Genomic DNA, 25,595 nt, shown 5'->3' with positions numbered 1-25,595 from the left:
CCAAACAGATTCTGCCCCGTCCCCGCGGACCTGACCTCGCTCCGCACCGCGCTGCGCAGCCAAGGATGGCTGTGCCGGAGCTGTGATCCCAGCCCAGCCCTGCAGCGGCCGATGGACGGAAAAACCTCTCCGGTAAGGTGCAGGCAGCTCCCCCAGCTCTGACCCGGCCGGGGGCACTGGGGGGGCCTTTGTGGCCGTACGGACCAGCTTTCCTCAGGGCTTGGTGGAGGGCCCAGCTTCTCCCTCCTGCTCTCTGGGGCGTTGCCTTCGCACAGCCTGTTGCTGCCGGCCCAGGGCGAGCTGCCTGTGGGGCTGCTGCCTCCGGCACCCCCTGGCACACGGAGGGAGGAGGAGTCCCGCCAGCACCCCCGTGTCAGCCCCGTGCCAGCAGAGGTGTCGGGGCCCCCTGGCACCGCTGCTTGTCCTTGCTGGAGTGGATTTGTGAACTGGGGGGTCTGGCTGGTGGGGTGGGCTGGTGCTGCTGGTGGGAGCCAGTGCCGCTTGGCACCCGTGGGAGCTGCACGCTCCTGAGCCCTCCGGCACCTCCCTGAGCGGCAGCCACCGCTCTCCCTCGCCTGCTCTCCCACCAGTTTTCTCCATCCTCTTTTCGGGCTGGGCTGACTGGGGCCTGCTCGGTCCTGGCCGTGGGGCCTTGCTGAGCATCCTGTCATGAGGAAAACATCCATCCCTGGCTGGGCACTGGGCTCAGCCCGCCCGGGCGAGGCAGCGGGTAATTACTGCGCCAAGTGCTGCCGGCTGTGCCAGCGACGTCCGGAGTGCAAAGCTGGCAGTGGTGGGGGGATGGAGCCCGAGGGGGTCAGGGCCGGCTGTAAAAGCTGCCCTCGTCCTGCCCCGCTGGGTCCTGAGGGAGGGGCAGCCTGCCCCAGCACTGCCCTGTAGCCTGATCCCGGCTCTGGGTGGCCCTGAAAGTGGGCAGCAGTGCTGCGTCCTGGTGAGACAGGGGCAGGAATTGGGATGCCCACGGATGGAGACAGTGACCCAACATCAGGCATCCCCACTGGGCCACTGTGGCTTTGCTGCTTGGATTAACTGGGCCATTGCGAGTCCCAGGTGCCACCCTCGGCTCTGCAACTGCAGGAGAGTCACTTCAGCTTTCTGTGCCTCAGTTTGCCCATCTGTGGAATGGGGTGAGCAGCGATTACTCACTCCCTGGAACATTTTCTGATCTCTTCCTGAAGGGCTGCTCACACTGGCACAGGGCAACCTGTCCCTGGCTGGATTGGGCTGACTCAATCGACATGGCTTGTCACCTGCATTTACAAAATGGCCCTTGTGTGCTCTGGCATTTCACTTCCCCGTGCGTTTCCCCTTTATGGCACCAGGGTCTCGGCAGCGTCCTCCTGCAGCTCCTGCCTGGTTTGTCCTCGGGCCGGGGGCCTGTCCCCTCCCAGGGAGGCACCGCCGAGGCACCGCTCAGTCGCGACACTCGAGCAGGATGGGTGTCACCGGGAAGGAACGGGCCCTTTTGCAGGCTCGGGAGGGATTTGTCACAGGTGAGCGCGAGGACAATGTCGCTGTTGTGCTCCTGCCGAGCTCATCTGCCAGGCACAAGCAGCACTCTGCAGGCAGGCGAAGGAGCCGGTTCCCTGCCCTGAACCATGGGCTGTGAGCAGCCGAGAGCCATGGTGAGGGGCTGGCTGCCGAGCTCCGATGGGAAGATCATCACTTATTTAGGCAGCTCCTTCCAGCTTATTTGAGCCAGGCTGCCTCCCTCCTCTCTTGATGCTCCCAGCTCCGGGTAGTGCCGTGCCCTTCCGCTCCTCCGAAACGCGCCTGGCCCTGGGTCCGGTTGCAACACCCCAGGTGTTGCCTGGCTTCCGCTCTCCCTCCCACTCCGAAACTGCCGGTGACTGCTGGCTGGTTTCCCTGCCCTCTCTCCCCATCACGCGTGGATCCTGCACCCAGCCGGCCCGGGTGGCTGCTCCCTGCTGCCGTGGATTCGGAGCCCTTCTCTCCGCGGCGGGGAGGAGAGCTGGAGGTCAGTGCACATGGCAGCTCATGGCACGAAGGCGATGGGCTTTTCCGGCGCTTCGGTGCTTTTCCCAGCTCTGCTCAAAGCCTCAGAGCAGGGCGAAGGAGTGAGGAGGTGTTTATGCTCCTGACACGTTTAACAAAGGGCTCACAGGGCAGCCAGGCGCCATCCAACTGTCCCCAGGCAGCCTGGGCTGGGCTCAGGGGGAGCAGAGCTGGCCAGGAGTGCCCTGAGCATCCCCAGGCTCCCTCCCCGAAGTCAGCGCTGCAGTGGGAAGGAGCTGGCTGTGCTCCCCTCCTCACGCCTGGCTTTCAGAGCCAGCCCACAGCCGTGCTTAAACATTTGCAGAGAGGATGTCAGAAAAAGGGCCCAAACCGCAGCCGCGCGTGTGAGAGGCAGGGCTCCCGGTGTGACTTTTACTCAAAAGTCAGCAGAGGATGAGTAAAGGTTTTGTGGGCAGAAGTCACAGCTCACTTGCCAGGGTAACACACAGTCTGTAGCAGAAATATCTTCAGAAAGCCGCTGCTGTTTGTCCTCTGCTCCGGGGGCTCTACAACAGCAACCAGTTCTGCTGGTTACTGGGAGCCTGTGATAAAAGTTTTGTTAGCTTCTGCAACAGATCTAAAAAAAAATGCTTAGACTTTAGACTTTTAAGGAAATAAGTAGCTAATAGGACGCCAGAGTGTAAGAAAGAGCATGTGTTCCCTGCTAAGGAATAGTAAGAACAATTTAAAGCTCTAGCGTACTCCCATGTCAGTTTGTGATGTTTGCACACTGGAGGTGGAAATGCTTTAGCAATCGGCATCGCTGGTGAAGCTGGGCTGTGTCTCCTGCTACAAAGGACAGGTTTGTCCTTAACAGCATCGTAACCCTGCTGATCTGATACCCTGAGGGTCACGCTTGCTGCAGGACGAGGCATGTGAAATATCAGACATGTGGCGATAGCACACAAAGGCCAATGTGAACGATACTGTCCGGGTATTTACAAAAAGCTCATTTACACACAGACAGCAGAAATCCTTTCCCTAGGAAGGGTTTCTGGCACCCGTGGGTTCCTTGTTTCTGCCCAGCAGTGGGGCAGGACCTGCTGCAGCTCAGGCTTTTCTTGCTGAGCCAACAACGGGCGCCCCACGTACCCCGGGGAGTTTCACGGTGCAGGGGTGCAGCACTTGCTGCAAGAGCTTGAATGCCATCGGCGGGACTGCTCAGACCCCTGCAGGGAGGGCATGGCCGCGGCACCCTCCAGCCCCCCTGGCTGCCAGCCCAGCCCCTCCAAGCACACGGCGGGGCTGTCCCGGGCTTCCCGGCACCTTTGGGAGAGCCCAGGAGAAGGTGAAGCTGCAGCACGGCGCTCCGGCGCTCGTCCATGCAGCTTCTGTGAAATTCAGGCGTAGGGAAAACTGGCCTTGGGCTGCAGGCTGAGCAAATTCCGGCTTGTGATCGCTGTCTGGCAGGGAAGAGGTGAGAAGGGGTGGGTGATGCTGCTCGCTCAGTCCCCGTCCCCTGACCTGAGTGGGGAGGTGGCTCTCGATGGCCGGGAGACATTAGCGGTGCCTGTGCCGCGGGCCCCGGGGCGGCGGGAGGAGGCCTGTGCCGGGGGGTGGCCCTGCGCACCCCGCTGCTGGCCAGGGCGGGTGGCCAGGCAGCCTGCCCCGCAGCCCAGGGTGCTGAGCCCGCCAGGTCTGTGGCATGGTTCCTAAGGCACAGGGCAAGAGGTAGCACGTCCCCCGTGATGCTCAGCTGGGGGCCGAGGCAGCCCCCGCGCCGGAGCACGCGTGGCCACGCCAGGGTGCGTGACTCACGGGATTAGTGCCCAGGAAGTTACACCACCGCATTGCAAGGCAGGGCACAGCCGTATTTACAAAGCATGAGCCTGAGCAGGCTCCTGACGTGCTCATTAGGGCCCTCGATTCCCGGCAGGAAACACGAGGGCAGAGAAAATCCAGCTGGAAGGAGGCGACGCGGGGGCTCCGGCTCAGCCCCTGTCCTCTGCCCGTTCCGTGCGCCTGCCCGGGAGCTGCTTGCTGGCCTGGCAGGGGCAGGGATGTTCTCGGTTACGGGGAAATGTCACCTCTAGCAGCTGCAGGGCCGACAGTCAGAGCCAGGCTCCCGGAGGGGCATCTCTGAGCCACCTCCTGGCTGGTAAGGAGTCCCCGGGAGGAGGGCTGGGGCCTGGGTGCCAAACGGGTCACGCTCTGCGGCCGAGGGATGGCAGCTCCGCTTCTCCCTTGGGTGCCCCTTCCACGGGACAGCAGCGACAGTCTGTAGGGACAGACGTCGTCCCCGTTTGAGTGTCCTCCCTCGAACAGCCCGCTGCGAATGCGGTGGGTGGTGGCCACGTGGCGCTGGGAGCGGCGCCGGAGGCAGCGGGGTCGGCACTGCCGAGAACGGCGCCCAGGCCGGGCTGTCAGAGCCGTGTGCCGGCTGGCGATGCCCTCGCAGCTTGCCAGGCACGTGGCCGTTCCTTATGGCCAGAGATGTACCTGAGATTTTACAAATGGCAGAGGAAACGGCATTTATTGTGGGCTCTGTGCACAGGACCTCTCTGGAGGAAAATGAGAGGCTCTTGCTTCTGTAGCCGCCTGTAGCTGATGGGGCGCTGGGAAGAGTGTTTCTTGAGGAAAGGAAACAAATACATATTCTTTTGCAAATTCATGGATCAGGAGTGACACAACTGCAGAACAGCATTCCAGGGTGCAGGACGTTTCAGGGCTTGGAAAACACTGATTATTAAGTATTACTAAATAACAGCTGGAAATTGCACTGTATTTTTCAAATGGCTAATTAAGGATAGATGCATAAATTGGGGCACTAGCCCCGTGGAACTGGGCCACAGTGTGACTGACCCATTGCCAAACACCCGGCTGATTGCTCTGATCAGGGCCATCAGTTTGGGAAATTTGGCCAGCAGCCACCTAAAGGGGACAAGCTCTGTGACAGCGGTTTTCAGCTGTCTCGCATGAGGTACGGCCCAGGCTTCGTGCTGCAGAAAGCGGCACCGCAGCGATAACTCTCCATGTGGTTCATGATCCTGTGGAGGAACGACTGGTTGTGCTGGGGAGCTCGGCGCCGTGCCGGGGACCTGAGCTCTGTGTCACCTTTGCCTTCACGGCTGCCACAGCGATGGGGCAGCATCTGTGGGGACTCTCCGGTGCGCAACGGTCGCTGCCAGTAACGGTCTCCTCCGCTTGCAGACCACGGCATCGCCCAGCAGCGTCCCTCCCAGCCTCCATGCCGCCCCAGTCAGCAGCATCTTCAGTGCCCGACCTCTGAAGCCTCGCGAAAGCGTCCTGGGCATTAGCTTCAAGCCGTACAGCCCCGAGTCCAGCCCAGCCCCGGCGCCCTGCACGGCCTGTGAGAGCACACGTAAGAGGATGGTGCCGCGGGCGCCCTGGCCCCGGTCCCACCGAGGATGGGGAGGGATGGAGGGAGGCAGGGAACGGGTGCCTGGGCCCACTGCTGGCACAAGCCTCAGCCATAGGCTGGTGTTACCTTGGGGGTGCGAGGGGTGCCGGGGGCAAGGGAGAGGACAGGGACCATGGCAGGATGGGGGGGACGCTCTAGGGCAGCGTGGGGTGTGCATAGCGTTGTTCCCCACATCTTGGGGGTCCTCTGGGGAGCCAGGGAGCTGCTGGTGGGCAGCGGGGTGTGGGTGCCCTGGGGAGGCAGATGCTCACCCTGACCCTGCCTCTGCTCTGCTGCCAGGATCCTCCATGTTCAGAGCTCCCTGCATGAGCCAGCGGCGGCTTGCGCTCATCTTCTGCATCTCCATCCTCATCGTGCTGCTCGTCGCCCTCATCCTGCTGTGTGAGTGGGGGCCCAGCCCCGGGCGGCTCAGGGCTCCCTGGGGGGGGCAGCAGAGGTGGGGGAGAGCCACGCTGGGGAGAGCCCTGGGAAGCCTAGAGGAAGCAGGCAGAGATGTTGCCTCTTCCCACTGCCCGAGTGTTCCCGAGATCTGCTGGGCAGGCAGAAGCAGGATTGCCGGGGAAGGGAGATCCGCCGCTTGGGCTGCCTGCGGCACCTGGGGGGCAGGGGGCTGCACTGCGCTTTCCTTCTTCTGGACTTGTTTCGGCTGGTGGGGGGCACCCCTGGCAGCACCCCCGCTGCCCTCCCTGGGGCGCAGGGCTAGCAGGCAGGACCCATCACCCGCAGCGCGGTCTGCAGGCGGAACAGGCACAGGCAGCGGGGGATTTGCTTTAGTCCTCGTAATACCGAGCTGCCGGTTCTCCAGCTGCCGTAGCTGGTGGGCTCGAAGCATTCGGGCAGGCTGAAGGCACCTTTCTGCGGGAGCAAGCAGTGGGTGAAGCGGGAGGACTTGCAGCAGCTGAGCTGCGGGGCAGGCGCGGGGTGCTCAGGACTGGCCAGGCCTCGCTCAGCCCCGCGTCCTGCGGCTCTTCTCTTGGCGCACGCCTGGCACCCCAGCTCAGCCTGGGGTTTGGCAGTGCCCCTGTGCGTAGCAGACCTCCGCCGGACTCCCAGCCAGGGGGGGCACAGCACCTCGCCCCCCGCAAGCCCCGGCCTCACTGCAGCATTCGCTCGCTTCCAGTTATGTTCTGGCGGTCGCAGACCGGCATCGTGTACAAGGAGCCCGCCGAGAGCTGCAAGGACAGCCCCGTGCGCTGCGACGGCATCGTCGACTGCTCCCAGAGGAGCGACGAGCTGGGCTGCGGTGAGGCCCCAGGAGCCAGGGGCAGGGGGAGCGAGGGGAGCCCCCAGGGCGCGGGCTACCACTGACCCCCCTGCTCCATCCCCGCAGTGCGCTTCGCGTCCGACGAGTCCTTGCTCCACGTCTACTCCAGCGCTGAGAGCCAGTGGCTGCCGGTGTGCAGCAGTGCCTGGAACGACTCCTTCTCCAGGAAGACCTGCCGGCAGCTGGGATTTCAGAAGTAATTCCCTGAGGATGGCTCATCCTGCTCTGGCGCTGGGCCCCTGCCAGCCCCCCGGGCATTGCTCTGGGCCTCCTGCCCTGGCCGGGGGCACGATCCGCTGGGCTCTTTCTCCCAGCGTTGTGCTTTTCCACTGGAGGGTCGTGTGTCCAGCACCGCTCTGGGCCTTTCAGTCCGGCCGCCCCGGGTTCAGCGTGCAGAGCCTCTGTGAGAGGGCAGGGACCGGGCGGTCACTGAGGGGGACCCTCACTGCCTCTTTCCTCTCCCCTCCCAGCGCGTCACAGACCGAATACGTTCCCCTGCGCGTCTCCGGCAAGAGCCTCACCGTGACTGACGAGCGAGAGACCATCCAGCAGAGCCTCAACAGGTACCAGGCAGGGCCACCAGCCACCCCTGCCCTGCCCCGGTGCCACAGGGCCAGGGCTGAGGCTGCGTCTCCCTCTTCTCTCCCGCAGCTCTCAGTGTCTGACGGGGAAGTACGTCTCCCTCCGCTGCACAAGTAAGGGGCCTGGCTGGCAGGGCACGTGCCCGAGGGTGGGCAAGGCCAAGCACATGCATGGGAGCGTGTTCCTCCCTTCTCTGCAGAGGGGTGGGCAAATAGGGTGTTGTCCAGCAAGATTTTGGGGCAGGACAAAATGGCAAAGATTGCGTTCGTGTGGTCTCCACTGCTCCTGCGAGCGTTACGAGCCCCGGCCGGTGCCTGTGGGTGGGGGGATGTGTGTGTGTCCCCCTCCCAGCTTGCCCCCTCCAAGCCCTTCTCTCAGCCCTGCTCTCCCCTCCAGCCTGCGGGCAGAGGATTTCTGGCCGGATCATCGGTGGAAAGGAAACTTCTGTCAGCAAATGGCCCTGGCAAGTCAGCGTGCAGTACGGGCCAATCCACATCTGCGGCGGCACCGTCATCGACGCGCAGTGGGTCCTCACCGCAGCCCACTGCTTCTTCATGTGAGTGCTGCTGCAGGCAGCTGCCCGCAGGGCGGCTCTCCAGCCCGGGGGCACCGGCGGCAGCCCCGCGTCTCACTCCTGCTGCCCCCGCCTCTCCCTGCCCAGGAACAGCATGAAGATCCTCGACGACTGGAAGGTGTACGGCGGGGTCTCCGACCTGAAGCAGCACGCAGAGGGCATCCCCGTCTCCCAGGTCATCATCAACTCCAACTACAGCGACGATCACGATGACTACGACATCGCTCTCATGAAGCTCTCCAGGCCGCTGACGCTCTCAGGTGAGGCGCTCGGCTCGCCGGGCAGCAGGGCTGGGCTTGGCTGGGGCTGGCGGTCGGGCAGGAGTGAGAGGCAGCTCGGGTCCCTCAGAGCGTCCCCTGGGCAACACGGGGCTGCTGCCAGCTGGAGCCTCCCGCTCTGCTGCTGTCCCCTGCTCACCCTGTGGCCGGGAGCGGGCCCACCCTCCCCTGGCAGGGTCTGCTGTGCACGTGGCCGTGGGCTCGGTGGCGCCGGCATCGTGCCGCTGGCTGTGCCCCGCGTGGGCAGCGTGGCAGGGCCCGGCGGGGACCCTGCCTGGGTGGGCACAGCAGGGAGCGTTTCCTGCGCCCCACGCTCCTCCCTAGCCACGGGGCTGGTGACTACAGTGGCTATTTTGCTCCTGGGTGACTCATCCCTCTCTCCTCGCCTGGTTTTCATCATGTCTCCCTCCAGCTCAGGTTCGCCCAGCCTGCCTCCCCATGTACGACCAGCGATTCCAGACCGGCAGGTCCTGCTTCATCACCGGCTTTGGGAAGACGAGGGAGAACGAAGGTGAGGGAGGATGCCAGCTCTCGGCAGGCAGCTCCCGCGTGCCGCTGCCCAACCTGTGAACGCAGCTCCTCTTGCGTGGCTCTGCTGCGGTGTTCGAGGGCCGTTCCCGCAGGGGTGACCCGTGCCTGTTGCCCTCCTTGCTGTGTGGCTCTGCAGAAATACGGCCTGCAAGAAATACCGGCTCCCTCCCTCACTGCTGTGGGAACGTCTGGTGCTGCGGGGGGGCCTGGGGGTGGTGGGGGGCCGAGGCCCACCCTGCCCCACGGATCCTCCTGCCTTGCAGATAACACGTCCCCGAAGCTGCGGGAGGCTGAAGTGAAGCTGATCGACTACAAGATCTGCAACAGCGACCAGGTGTACGAGGGCTACCTGACCCCACGGATGATGTGTGCCGGGTACCTGCAGGGAGGGAAAGACGCGTGCCAGGTGAGCTGGGGGCACACGGTGCCACCAGCAAGGCGGTGCAGGACAGCGCTGCCCACTTGTCCCGCACGCCGCTGTCCCCTGTCTGGGTACCCACAGAGGGGCATCGCCTGTCTCCTCTCCTCACTGCTCTGCCCCTCTGTGCCAGGGCGACAGCGGGGGGCCCCTGGTCTGCGAGGACAACGGCCGCTGGTACGTGGCTGGAGTGACGAGCTGGGGGACAGGATGTGGCCAGAAGAATAAGCCCGGCGTGTACACACGCGTGACAAAGCTCCTCAGCTGGATCTACAGCAAAATGGAGGTGAGGTGGCCCGGCACAGGGAGGGTGGCCCCGGGAGCACTGAGAGGGGCTTCATCCCCCAGCCCGGCCCCTGGCACCTCACCCTTCTCTCCTCCCCTTCCCTTGCAGAGCGAGAACAACTAAGGCCGGATGGACACTTGCCTGGGCTGTGCCTCTCGGCCGGCGCGGGTCCCCGCCCTTGGCTGCAACCAGGGCATGACGCTACCAGCAGATCCCCCCACCTATGTCTGGACTGTCCGTGCAGCCAGGGACCTGTCGCTGCCCCCAGCCTCTCAAAATACGGCACCAGCGACGTGACCCTGCCCTCGCCCAGGGCAAGGGAGGTGCCCTGGTGGCGGCTGGGCAAAGCACCCAGCCAGCCCCGGCCTGGCAGCGCGCGAGGGGCAGCAGCCTGTGCCAGCAGCGGGCAGTGCCGGCGGGCCGGCGCCTCCTCGCCCCGTGTCTGTGGTTCCTCTCGTGTAAATAGATGTGTGCAGACGGGGAGTCACGAGTGCTTCCTGGCAGGACTGCGGCACGCTCGGCGGGCGAGGGGCTGCTAGCGCTGCCTGTCGACCCAGCGGAGGTTGCGGATGAAAGCGAGGAGCAGGAAAGCCGTGGGGTGCCCGTGGCGAGGGAGGGCTCTCCTTTGCACGCTGCCTGCAGCCTTGGGATGTGCCATGGGGCAGCATCGTCCCACGCTGCCCCGGTGGGCAACAGCTGCCCACACCTGCGAGGCCACGCTCCCTGCTTTGTCCAGGGAGGGCTGAGCACAGGGGAGCCCCGAGGTGCAGTTACAGCACCCTCGGGGAGGAGCGGTAGTTGCTCTCGTGTTTGCAGATAGGTTTAGGAAGTGCCTTTTAAACGACGACGTTCCTCCCCGTGAAAGAAATGCCCGTTTGTTTATTTTTCCACGCCGTGGACACGATCTGAGCAAGCACTCGCTCCCAGGACTGCGCACACCCGGGCTCGGGCCCCCGCCTGCTCTGCTGAGGGTTTTGGCGGCGGCGGGGGCAGTCTGCTCTGCGGGGGCTGTGACAGATGCGAGCGGCAGCCACAGGCCACGGCGGAGCGTGATGCAGAGCAGCCCCTCTCCAGCGTGAGCCAGCCCTGGATCTCGCAGCTCTTTGTTCGGTGACGGTGCTGGATTGGTTCCTCCTCCCTCCGGCCGCCGAGCGCGCAGGCAGAGCCCAGCCAGCCTCCCCTCCCCGGCCACGCCAGAGCGGGGACACGATTCCCCCCACGGAAACAAGTGCCCGCATCGCCCTGTGGGTGCTTTGAGGCACACCAGAAGCGATGGGAGATCCCTGGGCGGTGAGCAGAGGCTCTCTGCCCCTGGCCCAGGCTGTGCTCCCCTCCCCAGGCGTGTGGGCAGCTGCAGGGGGGGGTCCTGGGGAGCCTGGCCACCCCGCGCTCTTCTCAATAAACGTTTTGGTAGTTCTCCACGTGGAGACAGCTCTTTTGGACAGGCTGGGAGGAAGCTGGTGAGCCCCAGGGAGCAGGGAGAGCTCTGCCCACCCCTGGGCTCTGCACGGGGCCCTGGGCATGGCCCGGGCTGGACACTGTGATGCTCCAGGGCTGCCGCCCTCCTCACAGCTCTTCGGCCCCGGGGCAAGGCCAAGCACGCTGCGGCGGGCCCGTGGGCTGGGCGTGCAGCAAGCGACGGGGGGTTGCAGCGTGTGCCCCCATGCTGCCCACAGCGGGGTCTGTGGGAGGTGCTCAGCACCCCAATGCGCACCCGCTGCCCAGCGGCTCCAGACAATGGGAAGGTTCATTTCCCGTAAGCGTGCGGGAGACCGCCGTCTCCAACCGTGCACAGGCTCTGGAGCTGCACAGATTACCTGCGAAGTGAAGATGAGAAATTCTCAGAGTGTGTGGGCTGCTGCAGGCACTGTTGCCTGCTCACCTCCTGGGAGTATCCCCTGGGTTCCCAGAACTGGCTGCCTGCTGTGGAAAAGGACACCTGCTGTCCGAGAGCTGCGGTTTGCGTTTGAATTTTGGGATGGCAGTCTCGTCTGGCTTTGTGTGCAGAGAGCACCCAGCCCTCCCTGGGACTCGGAGCGGGCCCCAGCGCGTGGGGCGGTGCTTGGCAGCTGCTCCAGACCTGCACCAAAACAGTAAATTGTGGCCTTTTGGGAAACACTGAGTCAGCCTGACCTCAAATAGCATTTCAAAGCAGCAACCCAGAAACCTCCCACGGCATGCGGGAGCCTCCCGTGAAGCGGGTGCGCAGGGGCCGAGGGACTGTTTTCCCTCTACAACCGTGGAGTTCAGGGGTGAATAACCTGCTGCTGGCAACACGCTGCCGTCGCTGGGGCTGGGGGTCTGCGGGGCGCAGCTCAGCTGCGCGGGGTCCCCTCGTAGCGCTGCGGGGCCAGCGGTGCCCACGGGCTGGGGGTGGTGGATGTGCTGAGCCCCCCCGTGCCCAGGCAGCTGCAGAACTGTGCTGGGGCGCAGCCCATGCCCCGTGCTGGGGTGAATCCCGCGGCGGGAGGTCACGGCCGCCCCGGCTCAGCCTCCAAGGGGAGGCCAGGGGCTGGCTGGGCCGCGGCCCGGCTCAGGGGTGGCTGCGCAGCCGGGGAAACGCTGGGCCTGGGCAGAAGCGTTGCTGGGTGCTGACACAGCTGGTGTGGCTCAAATAACCCTGGAAACCGCGTGAAAAATGGAAGTGTGAAAGGGCCTGGGGCAAACCCGCTGCAGGCCTGCGGCTGCTCCGCCACTCCCGATGGGCTCCAGCACTTCCCCAGCGGGCACGAAGCATTTCAGGGTGCTCCGGTGCCCCCCTGCAGGCAGGCTCTGGGGTGGGTGAGCGCAGGGTGACTCGGGGAGGCTGGTGCCTCACCTGCAGCTGGCTGCAAAGCCAGCAGCCCCCCGCAGAGCCCCCCGGCAGCAGCGTGGCAGAGCTGCAGGGTGCTGGCCTGGGGGAAGCAGCAGTGCCAGCGTTCCTGCCCGCGGCGCCACGCCGGGGCTGCCAGGCACGGGGCTGGCACTGGGCGCCGGCGCCTCGATGGCACCGCTCAGTGTCACCTGCTTGCACACCCTGCTCCGAGGCAGCGGAGGAATGGCCGAGGCTGCCGGGTGGGGTTTTCATCCAGGTCCAGGGACCTGCCGGGGTGGGACCCTGGTGTGACCTGTGCCGGTGCGAAGCCCGTTAGGTGCCCCGTGCCAGGGGCTGGGTGCCGCCTCCGTCCTGGTCCCAGGGGAGACACCGGGGAGGAACGGGGGCTCTGCTGCCCAGTACACACGGGCACCACATCTTTGCTGACCGTGTTATAATTGACCTCCCTGCACGTGCAGTGGCCAAGGCAATAGGGTTTTTGACAAAAGAAGTTGAGATGGAGTAAGAGTAGGGGCTTTCCCGGCTCTTCCCTGTTTCATGCTGATCTGATGAAATTGTGAAAAGCTACAGACCCAGCTTACATTTCTGCAAAGGCTCTCTGGGATCTCAAGGCTTCTGCTCATAAAAGTCATAGCGTGCCCCACTGAGCAGCAGCTCGTGATGTTTTATTGCTGCCTGAGATGGCATGCTGGAGAAACAGATCTTTTGAGAAAGAATAAAACAAAAATTGGAACCTAGTAAGAGCTGATCTTGCTGGAACTATGTTCCTGGTCACGGTGACATCTCAGTGTGTGGAGGACCTGCTCCTCCGCTGTGGTTTTTACCTCCTCTGAGGTTATTGCTCTTCTGCTCTCTGGAATAGTCTCTCAAAGCAGAGAAATTATTTCAGCCCTTAATACAAACCTGATTATTTCCTTCTAAAGCTGGCATCCAGCAGTCTCTCCTCCCAGGCCCGCAGAAAGGTTTGCTGTGCTTCCCCAGGGGCTGAAGTTTTCTAACCAGATTAGAAGCAACTAGTTTCTGATAAAACCGCCTGGCCACGGCCGTTGTGCTCTGCTGTTCCCAAAGACAACACCGGGCGGGTGAAGCAGATGTCTCGGACACGGCTTCACCCCCGCTCCTGCTGCATTTGCAACAAGGTCCTGCTGCCTGTAGCCCCGGGGGGGAGCTCAGCCATGGTGGGTGCCAGCCCAGCCCCGAGGAGCCTCCGGGGACCAGCCCAGGCCCTCGTCTGCCGCTCTGGCAAAGCCCCCCGTGCTCAGCACCTGCTTGCTCAGCTGCGTCCTTCTCCGGAGCATCCTCTGAGACGAGGGGTGCCGAGTGTGGCCTCACAACTGGCCGGGCTGTTTCCATACTCCTCTGTGCTTTGGAAATCACAGGCCGGTGTCCCCAAGGAATATAAATTACAAAGATACAGTCCGGCGGGCACCATGTGAGTTACTGCCCATTAGCGGTGTTTTTCCCCAACTCTCCTTTTATAGCTCCTTGTTCTGTTGTGTCTGATTCGTTTATATGGCTTCAGAGATGACGTTTCTCTTCAAAAATGTTTTTCCCACAGTTTTGGACTGGTTCCCTTCCATGGCCATAACATCATCACTTGGCACAGAGTTGCTAAACTTGGGCTTGTGCAGCGCCGGCGCTGGCTGTGCGGGGGGCTCGGGTAGGGAGCACGGCCCTCAGCTGCTCCGGCACCGTCCGCTGCCTCGGCGGCGGCTCCCGGGGGAAGCCAGAGCCCCGGGGAGGGCTCGGGCTGCTGCGAGCGTGGGCGCTGGGTTCAGCACGGCCGCGGGGCTCTGCACAACCGCTGTCACGGCGCCGTTCTCCTGTGCCCGCGCTCGGGGCTGCGTTGCCTCCGAACGAGCAGTTTGCAGACATGTGCAAGCTTGGCATTACAGAGAAGGGAAAGACTTTAAAATTAGAGGGGGAGGGTCTGGAGAGCAAGCAGCTCCTTCCCCTGCTCCCTGCCAGGCCTCGCTGCCCCGGGAGCGCAGGGAGGAGTCGCCGGCTCCACGGCTGCTCCGCTGTAAGACGACGCAGGGCAGAGATGAAATCATTCCCTGTTTGAAGCCACTGGCAGCGCGCCTGTTGACTCAAATAGCATAAGGAGATCAGCCCAGCCCCTTCATTAGCGTAAATCAGGCCTGCCTGCCCTCGGTGCTGCTGGCCCGCACTACACCAGAAACAGATTTCACCCAGATCCACCAGAAACGAAGCCGCTGCTTGGTACGGCAGCGCGGCTCTGGGGGCAGATGTTTGCCTTGGGCAGCTTTCCCTCCGCGGGAGCAGCACAGTGGAGCCTCCACTTCCCACATTCACACTGGGCTCTCTTTTACCGGAGCTTGTACAGAAAAAAAAAAAAATCTGCACTCCCAATTTCTTCAATTCTACTTGTTTTAGGCAGCACCTTGCTAATTTGTAACTAGAGAAGTAAAGGCAGGAGAGCACAGAGCGCAGCCAGGCGCGTGTCCCGGGCGCTGCCGGCGTGGGGGCTCTGTGAGAGACCCCCAGCGCTCGCTGAGCTCCCCAGGCCGTGGTCACGGCGCCGAAGATCCAGGGTGTGCAGAGGGTAATAACGGCTGAGGAGTGGGTAGGGTCAGAGGACCCCGAAACTTGATTAGAACTGCTTCATCTCTGCCTCGCTCGCTGCAGGGCGGCTGCCAGCCCCATCATGTTATCCCTGCGCATTAAAGAGATTTGACGTTGTCCAGCTCCTCTTTGTTGGTCTGTAGCTCTTGACCCTTCGGAATAATTGCCCTGAAATGCCAGTACTGGTTTATTTTCTTTTTATATTTTACTGGAAACTGGGAAATGAATGTACAATGGACTGTGCTATTATTGTCTGATTTCTATCTAAGATGCATTTGAGTTATTAGGGGATGAACCAGCTCAGTGGTGACAGCATCACTAAGGTGTTTTTTCAAGCAGAAATGGCTCTCCAGGGCAGGAGCAGGAGCCAGCAGACAGGGGTGTGCCAGCCTGGCCTGGCAGGGAGTGGGTCTCGCCAGTCAGCGGCTGCCCGGCCGCACTCCCGACACCGTCACCCACCCGGCACGGTGCCCGGCCGGTGGGAAGCTCGAGCTTTGCGCAGATACCAGTGCTCACACTGCTGGTGCCCAGCTCTCGGGAGCTCAGGGCAGGCCCTCGGATCACCACACTCCTGTGGCAGATGCCCACAGCCCCGGGGCCATGTCTGTGTCCCTGGCCAGAGCCCGTGGGCACCTCGGTGGCTCCAAGCACGGCCAGGACCGCAGCGTCCCTCCCCACTGTGGCTGTGACCAGGCCGCTCCCCGGCCACGAGCAGCTCGCTGGGCACAGGCGTTCCCTCCGGGCACTGTGCTATATTAAACACCTATCTCCCTCCCAGATCTTGCTCCTCCCAGCATGTCCAGCTGTCCGATGGGAATAAACTGGTCGGTTGCCACAACGTGCTGTGACAGGGTGCTCGTTCACAGCAGCGGTGGGTCCAGCCCTTCTCCTTCTTGCAGCATTTTGCCTTGACTGTCTGAAGCGTCTGCTGGTTTCTGACCTGCTCTGGGGTCCCCCGAAGGGTCTGTTTCTCCACACCAGCTAAATGCTGGCAGATCTGGGGGAGGCAGCAGGCCCTGAGCAGGCCTGAAACCAACCCGCGTGCACCCAGCACCCAGCCCGGCCCGGCTGGGAGTGCCCCAGCTGCCCCCTCCCCAGCAGACCCGACCTGGGTGGCCCCCGAGCACAGACTGAGCGGCGTGACCCGGGCCCCCCGGCCTGGCAGCGTGACACCCCCTCTCTCAGCTGTGCCCTTCTGCTGCCGGGAGCCGGCGCGCACAGAGCTTCTGCCTCACATCTACCGATTTATGCACAGCCGTTCCCCCGCTCCCCTGCGCCAGGCGCATGCGCGGGGCAGAGGCTGCCGGCTCTCCGTGTGGGGAGGGATGTTCCGAAGCCTGGGCAGCGCTTCCCCTTCACACAGAGCAGCTTTCTGTGGGGGATCTCAGAGCACCTGCCCCAGAACCCGCTGACACGTGTGAACTCCACCCAGAGGGGGACAAGGGGGGCAGAGCTGCCCAGGTCACTCGTGGGACGCTCCGGGCAGGCACCGCCCGGTGTTTTGGGGTGTTAGCCTGAACAAGAGGCCTCGTTTGGAATTGCTTGAACTTGTGTGCTTGCTACCCGTGGGACAGAGTCATTGTTCACCAGGAGTCTCAGGCTGCAAAACTGCTTCTCATCGCACACTGCAGACCCCACAGATGCTTCTCATCGCGCCCAAGGCCACACAGGACATACCCTCGTCCGTACAAGTGTTTGTCATCAGGTACAAGGATAAACTGGACGCGCCGGATGGGTCAGTCTGTGCTTCAAACTTCAACAGCAATTAGTGAGGAACTTCTAATCAGGCGCTACCATCCCTGAAGAAGAGCAGCATCCTGGAACAGGGCGGCTTGTGAAACTCCTCTGTGTAAATCAGCTTAAGACCCCTGTCTGGGTACAGACCCTCACCCTTTGAGCTTGTGTGGAAAAATTAAAACCCCTCTGTACGTTACTAACCAATGAGGGGTAGAAGCGATAAGCAGCCAACCAGTAATCATTATGGAAAACATACAATCGCGTAGCTGGGAGCGTATAAATACTCTGAAGTTCCTCGGTGTGGGGCGCTTGGCTTGTGGACGCTTTCCCCTCGCACCCCGCGCAGAATAAAGCTCTATCTCCTCTCTAAACTCATTTCTGGTTTCGGGAGCCTTTATTTCAGGTTTCGGGGTGCGCCGGCCGCAGCCGGCCTGTCCCCCCCCCCCCCCCGAGCATCGCCCCCCCGCCGCTGCCAGCCCCCCCCGCCCCGCGGAGGCGCCGCCCCCGCCCCGCCCGGCCCGGCCCGCCCCGCTCCCCTTTGTGCTGCTGCCCGGCTCCGCGCACACGCTGCCCGCTCCGCTCCGCTCCGCACCCCGCGCACCCCCCGGACCAGCGGGACGCGACAGCCCGGCCCGGCCCGGCCCGGCCCGGCGAGCTCAGGTGGGTCCGACGGACGCGCTGCCGGCGGCGGAGGGGGCGGCCCGGGGGGGCTGCGGGGCCCCCGCGCGGGGTGAGGCGGGGGCTGGGGGCCGCCGCGGGGTCCCGCTTCCACCGGGGAGGCACCGGGACCCGGCTCGGCCCCCGCCCCGCTGCCCCGGGGCATCGCCCTGCGCCTCGGGCCGCCCGCATCCCCGGCCCTGGCGGCTGCCATGGCAACGCCGGGTACCGTCGGTTCCTTCATCCCACCGTTGCCTGGTTACCGGCCCCCCGTGCTGGGAAGGATGCCCCGGCCGCCCCCACCCGGGACCACCGTGGGAGGACCGGGGGCGCTCCCCGGGCTGGCTGGGACGGGGGGCCCGGGGCGCGGATCCTGCTCCCCAGCGCCAGGCAGCGCCCGGGCTCCTGCCGGGAAATATTCCCGGGTGGGGACACGGGGCAGCGCGTCCGCCCGGGCGGGCGTCGGGCGGGAGGGGAGCGTGTCCCTTAGCGCTTCCCCGAGAAAGAGCTGCCGGAGCCCGCGCGGTGGAACTCGGATCCTGCCGGAGCGGTGGGCTGCGTGGGACGGGGATGAGCTTTGCGGCGTGAAGCGGCAGCCTCGGGGAAGGGCTGCGGGGGGAGCGGGGCTCGCAGCGGCCCCCTGCACCGCTTCGGCCACCCCGCCGGGCTCCGCCGCGCCGGGGGTCCCCTTGGCATTTCCAGCCCCCCCTGGGTGGTTTCACTCCCGATTGGAAACGAAGACGAGCCCACAGAGCCGCTGCCCCGCAACGCAGGAGCGTGGCTCCAAGGCAGTGCAGCGGGGAGTGTACAAGGGCTAGTGGCCAGCGGCAAGTGGCAGTCACGGCAGTGTCCAGCCACCTGTTAGAGCATGCCCAGGCCTGCCCGGCAGCACCCCGCGCCTGCGAGGCGTGGGTCTGCCTGCGCCTTCCTCTCAGCCAGCTCCTGTTTCACGCTCGCCTTGGGATCTTAGCTGCCTCCTCGAAACTTGCCCATTCTGGTAAGACGCGGCGGAGAATCACGGTCTCGCCCGGAGTTCAGGTGATGCGGGCGACTCCCCGGCGCAGCAAGCTGGTGGCTTTGTGCCTGGCTGTTCCCCCGCGCTGGCTTTCAGGCTGTTTGTGTGCTCCAGAAGCATAAAGAGGCCACTGAGCTCCGCGGCTGTCGTGTCCCCGGGCACGGAGAAGGCGCCACAGGCGCCGTGGGGCCCCTCCTCACGGCGTTGGCAGCGACAACGGCCCTGCCCGGTGGGGACTCCTCTGGCCTCGCGCTGGGCGGTGGCCGCGCCCGACAGCAGCAGCAAAGGAGAGAATGGAGAAAATGTCCGCTCTTTGATGCTCTGCTGAGCGTGGCTGTATCGTGGCACCCTGGGACACATGGGAGCTTGAAGCAGCTTCTCTTTCGCTGTTATTTCAGTGTTTTCTGGTGATCTGGATTTCTCTGGCCACCAGGACGTGCCAGGTAACCTCTGCTTTTGATGACCTGTTGGATTCCCGTTGTGCTGGCGCCCGGCCGTGCTCGCTCAGCAGGCAGAGCCCGGGCTTTAGTGTGCGACGAGGGCTGGGGAGAGCTGGGTGCGGCGGGAGGACGCTCCAGGTCCAGGTTTACAGACCCGGTGATGTAAACAAGGAGAGTCCAGGAGCCACCGACTCCTGCCTGGAGGTGGTGGTGGTGGTTACTGCTCCCCCGGCACCGCAGGCTGCCTTCCCTGCCGGTCCCCCCCGCACCTCGGCACTCAGCACACCGGGGGTTTGACTCCAGTGAGGGGTGAGCCTCGCCGTTTCGTGCCTGCTGCTCCTTGTTTGGGGAAACCCGGATCGTCGGGGCGGGCCGGGGGCTGCGTGTGAGCAGGATGTGGCCAAGGCTCCTGAACGTTTTAGGGCTGGTTGCCTGGGGCTGGAAGAAGCCCGGGAGGAGGCAAGTGTAGTGCTGGGGTAGGGGTGAGGATGCAGCACAGGGCACGCTCGGAGCCTGGTTTAGCCGTGTGCAGCGATTCCCTGGCATCGCGTGTTCTCGCCAGCGTCGACCCAGTCGGGGCTGGTCTGTGGGGGCCCATGTGTGAATCTCATCCAGCAGGAGCAGGGATGAAAGTGGGTTCCTGGGGCTCCCGGAGAGTTTTCTTTGAGTGTCCTCTGCGTTGGGGAGATACTCCCAACCTGCAAGAGACAATTAGATCTTAGTCAGTTTTGTGTCTTCATCTGGTCAGCCTTCACATCGGCACCAGATCTGGGGAGTGCTGTGCTGTCTGTAGCAGCATGGCGAGGGCTGGAGATCTCTCCTCCTCTCCTTTAGGAACAGGAGGCACAACAACAGGCACAGTAATAGCCAGATTGATGCTGACGTGAAATGGCAGAAGAGCACATCCACGCGTAGCTGGAAATGCCCATTCACACATGCACGCCCCGAAATGCTCCAGGCAACGGAGCACTGCTGTCACCGTCTTGGGGGCTTTGCAGAGAAACTAGAGATTTTAACTAGGTCTGATCTTCGGGAGATGCCCTGAGGACTCCAGACGGAAGGAGGAGGCTGCCCAGCATTACGCTGTGATGGCTGAGACTTGACAGGGCAGATCTATGCAGAGCAACAGAAAGGAAAAGGGGACTTCAGGATCCAACGCCATTACAAATTCACCTGCCTTGCTCCGGCATGATTTGCCGTGGTACAGAGAGCTGAGCAGTGGGTGGGAGAGGCTGGGTCTGCGTGCCCGGATTTTCCCCGCTCCTCTCTCTCGCACAGACACAGTCTCCGTGCACACACACGAGCCCAGTGACAGGCGGAATTGTAAGGAGGGATAATCCAGGAGCAAGAGGCTGAGGGAGGGCTGTGACTGTGCCTTGCGTGGAGTGAAGGGTGTTGGCTGTGAGCTCAGCAGGGAGGCAGCAGGGCTGGTGCCTGCGAGCTACTCCCGTGTGGCTATGGGTGGCCCCTGGCTACCAGTGGCTCCCAGCTCCAGCCACCTGAAGCCCAGGCTCAGCGTGGGAGGGTGAGGGTGGCTGCGTGGGCACCACCCGCAAGCCCTTGCCATGAGGCAGGTCCAGCCCCGGCCCCCTCCGTGGCGTGGGGTTAGTTTCACAGCCCGGTCTCACCCCATCCTACCAGTGAGGGGGTCAGCCCCCAGGCAGCCCCCAAACAGCAAACTCCACGTCCTCCCTCAGTCCGTGTCGTTGCCGCCTTCACCTGAGAGCCTCTCCCAAATGCCTGGCGCCCTCGTCCTGGCACCCGCTCCTGCTCAGGGTGGGGGGGAAATACTTGGTTTTCCCTCTAAATACTGCAGGGTGGGTTGAGGCGGGAGGGCAGGAGAGCTCTGGGCGCCGCTTCCTGTGCCTCTCCGCCTCTCTCCGTATTTAGGCAGATCTCGCAGTTCTAACAGGAAAAAAACATGTTTTGATTCAGATCGTGTGTGAAGCGTGCTGCGCTGCCGCTCCCCGTGGTTTGTACGGGTGCGTGGCCGCCGCTCGGTTTGGTAACCGCAAACTTTGTGCCACTAATGGGGAGAAATCGGGGAGGTGTGTGCCAAGTGGCGCGGCTGAGCGCGGGGCTGTTGCTTCTCCGCTGCCGTTGTGCAAAGGCACAGCTGGATTGAGCGCGGTGGGAGGGCGGGGAGCGGCGCCTTTCTGCCTTGGACGCTGCCAGCTGAAGGCGAAGCAGAGAGAACGGCAAAGCCTTTGCAATGTTTGCTCTTCTCACTTTATTTCAGCTTCATGCAAAAGTGGGTGGGCCAGCTTGAAGCAACCCAGAAAACCTGTGGCGCTTCGCAAAGCATATGCTTCCTTGGAGGAGAACGGGGCTCATTTGCACTCCAGAATGCTGTGTTTGTTTTTCGAGCAAGGACACTGCCAATCCTGGTGGTTAACTCGTGCGGAGATAACTTTCAGCGTGCAGAAGTGTGTGAATTTTAGGAATTGAGTTAGAAAAACAAAGAACATATGTGTGCTGTGTGCTTGGCTTGGCGAAAAAGTGAACTCTGCTGCACCAAGTGCGAGAAGCCAAAAGTGAGCAGAGGACTGGAAACAACGTCTGTGGCTGAGCAGGGCCCCAGCGCTGGCCCGCTGCCTTGGGCGGCTGCGGAGGGCTGGTGGCGGCTGTGGGGGAGCGGGGAGCGGAGCCGGCGCAGGGAGACGTTCGCTCTGTCGGTGCTGCCGCAGGGCAGCCAGGCAGCCGGCAGCGCAGCTCCTGCCTGTTCGAAGCCGCTCTGCAAGCTGCGGCCTGTGGGTCAGACCCCCTCGCCGCTGCAGCAGGGCTGGCCACGCTGGAAGGCACCTTCCCCGGGTGTCAGTGGGAGCACCCTGAAGTAGAAGAGGTGCGAGGGTGGGCGCCTGGCACCCGAAGAGTGACTCGGGCCGAGGGCTGTGGGGCACTGGGGAAAAATGCTGCCCGCTGTGGGAGGGGAGCGTGTGTGGGGTTAGCGTGCCCGGCCGGCACACCCGAACTCACTCCGGGACTACAGGCAGGGAACCTTGGACCCAGGGAGCTGCAGGCAGGAAAATCTCAGCCCTGGGGAGGCGACTCCCACATGCCCCAGCTGGGGTGGCAGAGCTCGAGGTGGGGCAGGGACGGTTGTGAAGAAAGCAAAATTCCCCGAGGATGTTCTCCAGAGGACGTCACTGAGCTGCTGCTGCAAGAGCAGTCACATAACGGCAAAATAAACAGTAAAAATCTGATGAATGGTTTGTTCAAAAAATAAAGGCATCATTAATATGCTACAAGAGGCAATTAATACTGTTCATCTAGCAATGGCATGTGCCGTACTGCATCTCCTTGTGCACACACAACAGCCTCCTGTCGGGTAATGACACTGATTTTGCGCTGGCAGCCTCGGCAGTGAAGAGATAAAGGACATGAGATAAAGGACATAGGAAAATGTGCAACTAGGAGTTACTGTATCACCAGCTGTTGGGCTCTTTGTACATGTTTCTAAGACCTGGTAATTATCCAGAATTACGCGCCTCAGCAAACGAGGGGGCTTGTCTGGGCGCGGGGAGCCAGCGGCACGCTCCAGCGCGGCGTGGCAGCACAGCCCCGCGCTACACAATGGCAGCGGCAGCTGCAGGCAGGGGAAATTAAACCCTCCAGCGTTCAGATAAAACACATTGACTTCAAAATGACAAGACATGGAAGGGGAGGGAAGGACGTGAGTTATCACAGGGCGCAACTTGTTATGACAAATAAATCGGGTTCTGGCAACGTGCTCCCCGTGGTTGTGGGAGCTGGCTCCCGGCGGCAGCCCTGAGACCAGCCGCGGGACGAAACGCTGCCGGGGCCGGCTTGGCCGGCGGGTGGGTGGTGCTGAGCCTGGGCATGTTCGTAGCACAAACTGGGACAAGGGGCCGTGGTGGGATCTGGGGGACCCTGGTGCCTTGAGGAGTGGCCTGGGGCAGCTGAGCTGGTGCCTGGGGTGGGGGGAGCATCTGAATCAGGTCAGGCTCTGGAGGGGCTGAAGAACAGCACGCCGGGCATCTGCAGCCGTCAGCTCGCTGAATTCCTGCTCTGTGGAGGGCCCCTTTCTTATCGGCACTAATCCAGCACAGCAGCTGCGGCGGCTCGGTAGCGCTCGGTGCTATCAGCGCTGTGCAGGGCGCCCGATAACCCCCCTCCTCTCCCGTGCCAGCCGGGAGCCCTCGTCGTGCTCCCGCACCATGTATGGCCACCGAGCCCCGTCGCCAGGCAGCAGCAGCACGGGGGGCGGCTGGGGAGGCAGCCCCCAACCTGCCCCTGTGCTCCGGAGCCCCCGTCTCACTCCCTTGAAGGAGACGTGTCTGCCAAGGCCTCTCCCCCTGGCAAGAAGCATCCACCGGGCCCGCAGCGCCTGGGCCGGCTGGCAGGATGGAGGGCAGCCGCTCCCCCAGCCCCCCAGTCCCCTGGGGAGGAGGACAAAGGACGCTCGGGGACGCCTGATAGGTACCGTGTGTGCGGGCAGGGCCGTGCCACGGCAGAGCGGCTGGTGGTGGCTGGTGCCAGCAGCGAGGGTGCCCGTCCCACATGGGTGTGGCGGCTTGGGCATGGCGATGTGCCACGCTGGTCGAGCTGGCAGGGAGCGTCGCAGCCCGGCCGCGGCGTCCTTACACCCGGGGAAGGGTCCGTGCTCTGGCCGGTGCCCCCGCACACGGGCAGCTGGTGCTGGTGAAGGGACAGGGACAGGCTCAGCTGTGAGGGGGCACCGCGGGGTATTTAAGGTCTCAGCTTGCTGCTGCTGGTGAGCCAGGGGGGCAGGCGTGGCTTCGAGTTCCTGTCCCACCAGGGCCACTGGCCTCATTGTGGAATGTGCCGTAATTGCTATGCTAATTGGGACAAATTAAAGTATGCTCTGGGTGAAGGGCACAGTATTGACCTTGATGGGGAGATCATAGCCCTCCTGCTGGCCCCGTTGCCTGCGTTGCACGTTGAGACTGCACGAGATCCGTGCCAGGAGCAGAGCCAGTGGTGCAGAAGTGGGTGAAAATATCCCCCAGAACCCCACACAAAGCTCGTCTGTCTGTCTGTCCGCTCAAACCCTTCCCCTGCTTTGCATCCGCAAGCCTCCATGTCCCCGTTGGGCTGGGTTCAGCTGCGGCACCAGGCGTTGTGGCCAGGCTCCCCGGTGTTTCCCAGGGCCAGCCTGGCTCCTTCTCCCTCACAGTCGGGCAGGAGTTGCCCGGAGCCCCCCCGTGCCCCCCAGCCCCGGCGCGGTGCCCTCCATCAGCTGTCGGGGTGCTGAAGCTGCTCTCCCCTCTCTCGCAGCGGCCATGGAGGCGGTGCTGCTCTTCCTGTGCTCGCTCCTGGTGCCGGCGGCCGTGGCAGACGGTAGGTGCTGAGGGCTCACCGGAGGCGGTGGGGGCATGGGAAGAGGCTGCGGGCCCCCGGGGACAGTCCCCCCTCGGATCTGAGGGGGCCGGAGTGGGGAGCAGGGTGCCTGTGCTGGTGGGGGGTTTTGTGGGGGCCCGGCCAGGAGGCTCGCTCACCTCACACCCCTTGTCTGCTTCTTTCCAGTGGCCACCCAAGAGAAGGAGGAGGACCCCTTTAACTATGGTGAGCATCGCCCTGCGTGGGGACGGGTGTGCTGGACGGGGAGCAAAAGGGGCTGCGCCCCTCCCTGAACCCAGTGGGAACAGGCCCCTGTGTCTCCTCCCCCCAGATTACCAGAGCCTGAGGATCGGGGGGCTGGTGTTTGCCGTGGTGCTGTTCACCGTTGGCATTCTCCTCATACTCAGTAAGTCGGGGAGCAGGCGGGTGTGGGGTGTGCAGGCTGGGGTGGCGGGGGCTGTTCTTGCGGGGGGAAAGGCTGTGGCCCGTTCCCTCCCTGGCCACGCTCACGGCGTTTCTCTCCCCTTGCAGGCAGGAGGTGCAGGTGCAGTTTCAACCAGAAGCCCAGGTGAGTGAGGGCAGCTTGGGGGGGAGCATGTCCCTCGGGGGGGGCTCTCTGCCCGGCACTCGGCTCCTCCCGGGCTCGCTCCCTGAGCATCCCTCGGGGTCCTGGTGCCCAAAGCCGAGGGACGCTCTGCTGCAGAGCTCCTGGGTGGCAAAGCAGCTCTGCGCGCTCCCCGGGCGCCTTCCTGAGCGTGCCCAGGCACGGGGCGCGGGCCAGGCCGCGCTCACCCTGCTCCTCTTCTTGCAGAGCTCCGGGGGACGAGGAGGCTCAGGCCGAGAACCTGATCACCTCGAACGGTAAGGCCGCCCGTCCTGCGCGCTGCTGCCCTGCACCCTCCTGCCCGCGGGGCGCGCGGCTCCGGGCGGGCGCTGCAAACCCTCTGCCCTTCCCTTTGCAGCAACGGGAGCGCAGAAAGCAGAGAACTGAAGAGGAGCCATGCGGTGAGTCCTGCGGCTGCGGTAGCAGCAGCGCAGCGAAGGAAGGCAGGAGCAGCCGGCGCTGCGTACGGGGTGACTGCGGGGCCCTGGGCACACCATTCTGTTGGGACTGGGCAGCTCCGCATCCCCAGCACGGCACAGGGCGAGCGCTGGCCGTGGCCGTGGCGGAGAGACGTGCAGTGCTGGCGAGGTGGTCAGCGAGCCCCAGGCAGCTCAGCAGGAAAAGGAAGCATCTGTCCAGATATTCCTTGGCGTTGCACTTCCCTTCCTCGCGCTCCTCCGCCCCACAGTGGTGTCAGTTCTAGGGCCTGCGGTGTGCTGGGTGTGGGTCCCCCGGGCGCCTCGCTCCTCGCCTGCAGCCGGTTCCCCGAGCTCCGGGGCTGTGGCTCACACCCGGGGAGAGGGGAAGGCCGGAGCCCGTGCTGGCCGAGCGCGGTGGGTGCTGTGGGTGGCCGAGCCCCGCGCAGGGAACGGCCGCAGCGCTGCTCTGGCCTGACTCGCTGCTCTCCTTCCCCTGCAGACCCAGACACCCGGGGACGGCTGCTCGGACCGCAGGTGCCAGCGGCCTGCGGGGAACCTGCAATGGCAGCAGCGGGTCCCTCTAAGGAGATGCAAAGCTGCCGTGTCTGTGTTACCCTCTGTACTTCAGCACCGGTTCCCTGTTTACTA

General features: G+C 63.7%; 2 protein-coding genes across 2 annotated transcripts; both read left to right on the top strand.

Annotated features, from left to right (window-relative positions):
- Nucleotides 1-24: 24 nt before the first annotated feature.
- TMPRSS13 (transmembrane serine protease 13) lies at nt 25-10,711 on the top strand. The gene is made up of 13 exons (XM_074927312.1): nt 25-132; nt 5,188-5,359; nt 5,699-5,800; nt 6,540-6,662; nt 6,750-6,879; nt 7,154-7,246; nt 7,335-7,378; nt 7,662-7,821; nt 7,927-8,099; nt 8,530-8,628; nt 8,912-9,054; nt 9,200-9,352; nt 9,461-10,711. The coding sequence occupies exons 1-13, from the start codon at nt 112-114 to the stop codon at nt 9,473-9,475; spliced, it is 1,428 nt and encodes a 475-aa protein (XP_074783413.1). The 5' UTR covers nt 25-111; the 3' UTR covers nt 9,476-10,711.
- Nucleotides 10,712-17,016: 6,305 nt separating this feature from the next.
- Nucleotides 17,017-25,587, top strand: FXYD6 (FXYD domain containing ion transport regulator 6). The gene is made up of 8 exons (XM_074927259.1): nt 17,017-17,150; nt 23,862-23,924; nt 24,111-24,149; nt 24,256-24,330; nt 24,456-24,492; nt 24,736-24,785; nt 24,887-24,929; nt 25,447-25,587. The coding sequence occupies exons 2-7, from the start codon at nt 23,867-23,869 to the stop codon at nt 24,913-24,915; spliced, it is 288 nt and encodes a 95-aa protein (XP_074783360.1). The 5' UTR covers nt 17,017-17,150; nt 23,862-23,866; the 3' UTR covers nt 24,916-24,929; nt 25,447-25,587.
- The last annotated feature ends 8 nt before the right edge of the window (nt 25,588-25,595 follow it).

The sequence above is a fragment of the Athene noctua genome, chromosome 26, assembly GCF_965140245.1.
Source record: "Athene noctua chromosome 26, bAthNoc1.hap1.1, whole genome shotgun sequence".
NCBI lineage: Eukaryota > Metazoa > Chordata > Aves > Strigiformes > Strigidae > Athene > Athene noctua.
This window is presented reverse-complemented; position numbering and strand designations above follow the sequence as displayed.

Coding starts and splice junctions, on each gene's coding strand:
- TMPRSS13 (XM_074927312.1), top strand. CDS start 112: ATGGACGGAAAAACCTCTCCG. Junction 8,100..8,529: donor CAGGCCGCTGACGCTCTCAG/GTGAGGCGCTCG, acceptor GTCTCCCTCCAG/CTCAGGTTCGCCCAGCCTGC. Junction 8,629..8,911: donor GAAGACGAGGGAGAACGAAG/GTGAGGGAGGAT, acceptor CCTGCCTTGCAG/ATAACACGTCCCCGAAGCTG.
- FXYD6 (XM_074927259.1), top strand. CDS start 23,867: ATGGAGGCGGTGCTGCTCTTCCTGTGCTCGCTCCTGGTGCCGGCGGCC. Junction 24,493..24,735: donor AGTTTCAACCAGAAGCCCAG/GTGAGTGAGGGC, acceptor CTCTTCTTGCAG/AGCTCCGGGGGACGAGGAGG. Junction 24,786..24,886: donor GAACCTGATCACCTCGAACG/GTAAGGCCGCCC, acceptor TTCCCTTTGCAG/CAACGGGAGCGCAGAAAGCA.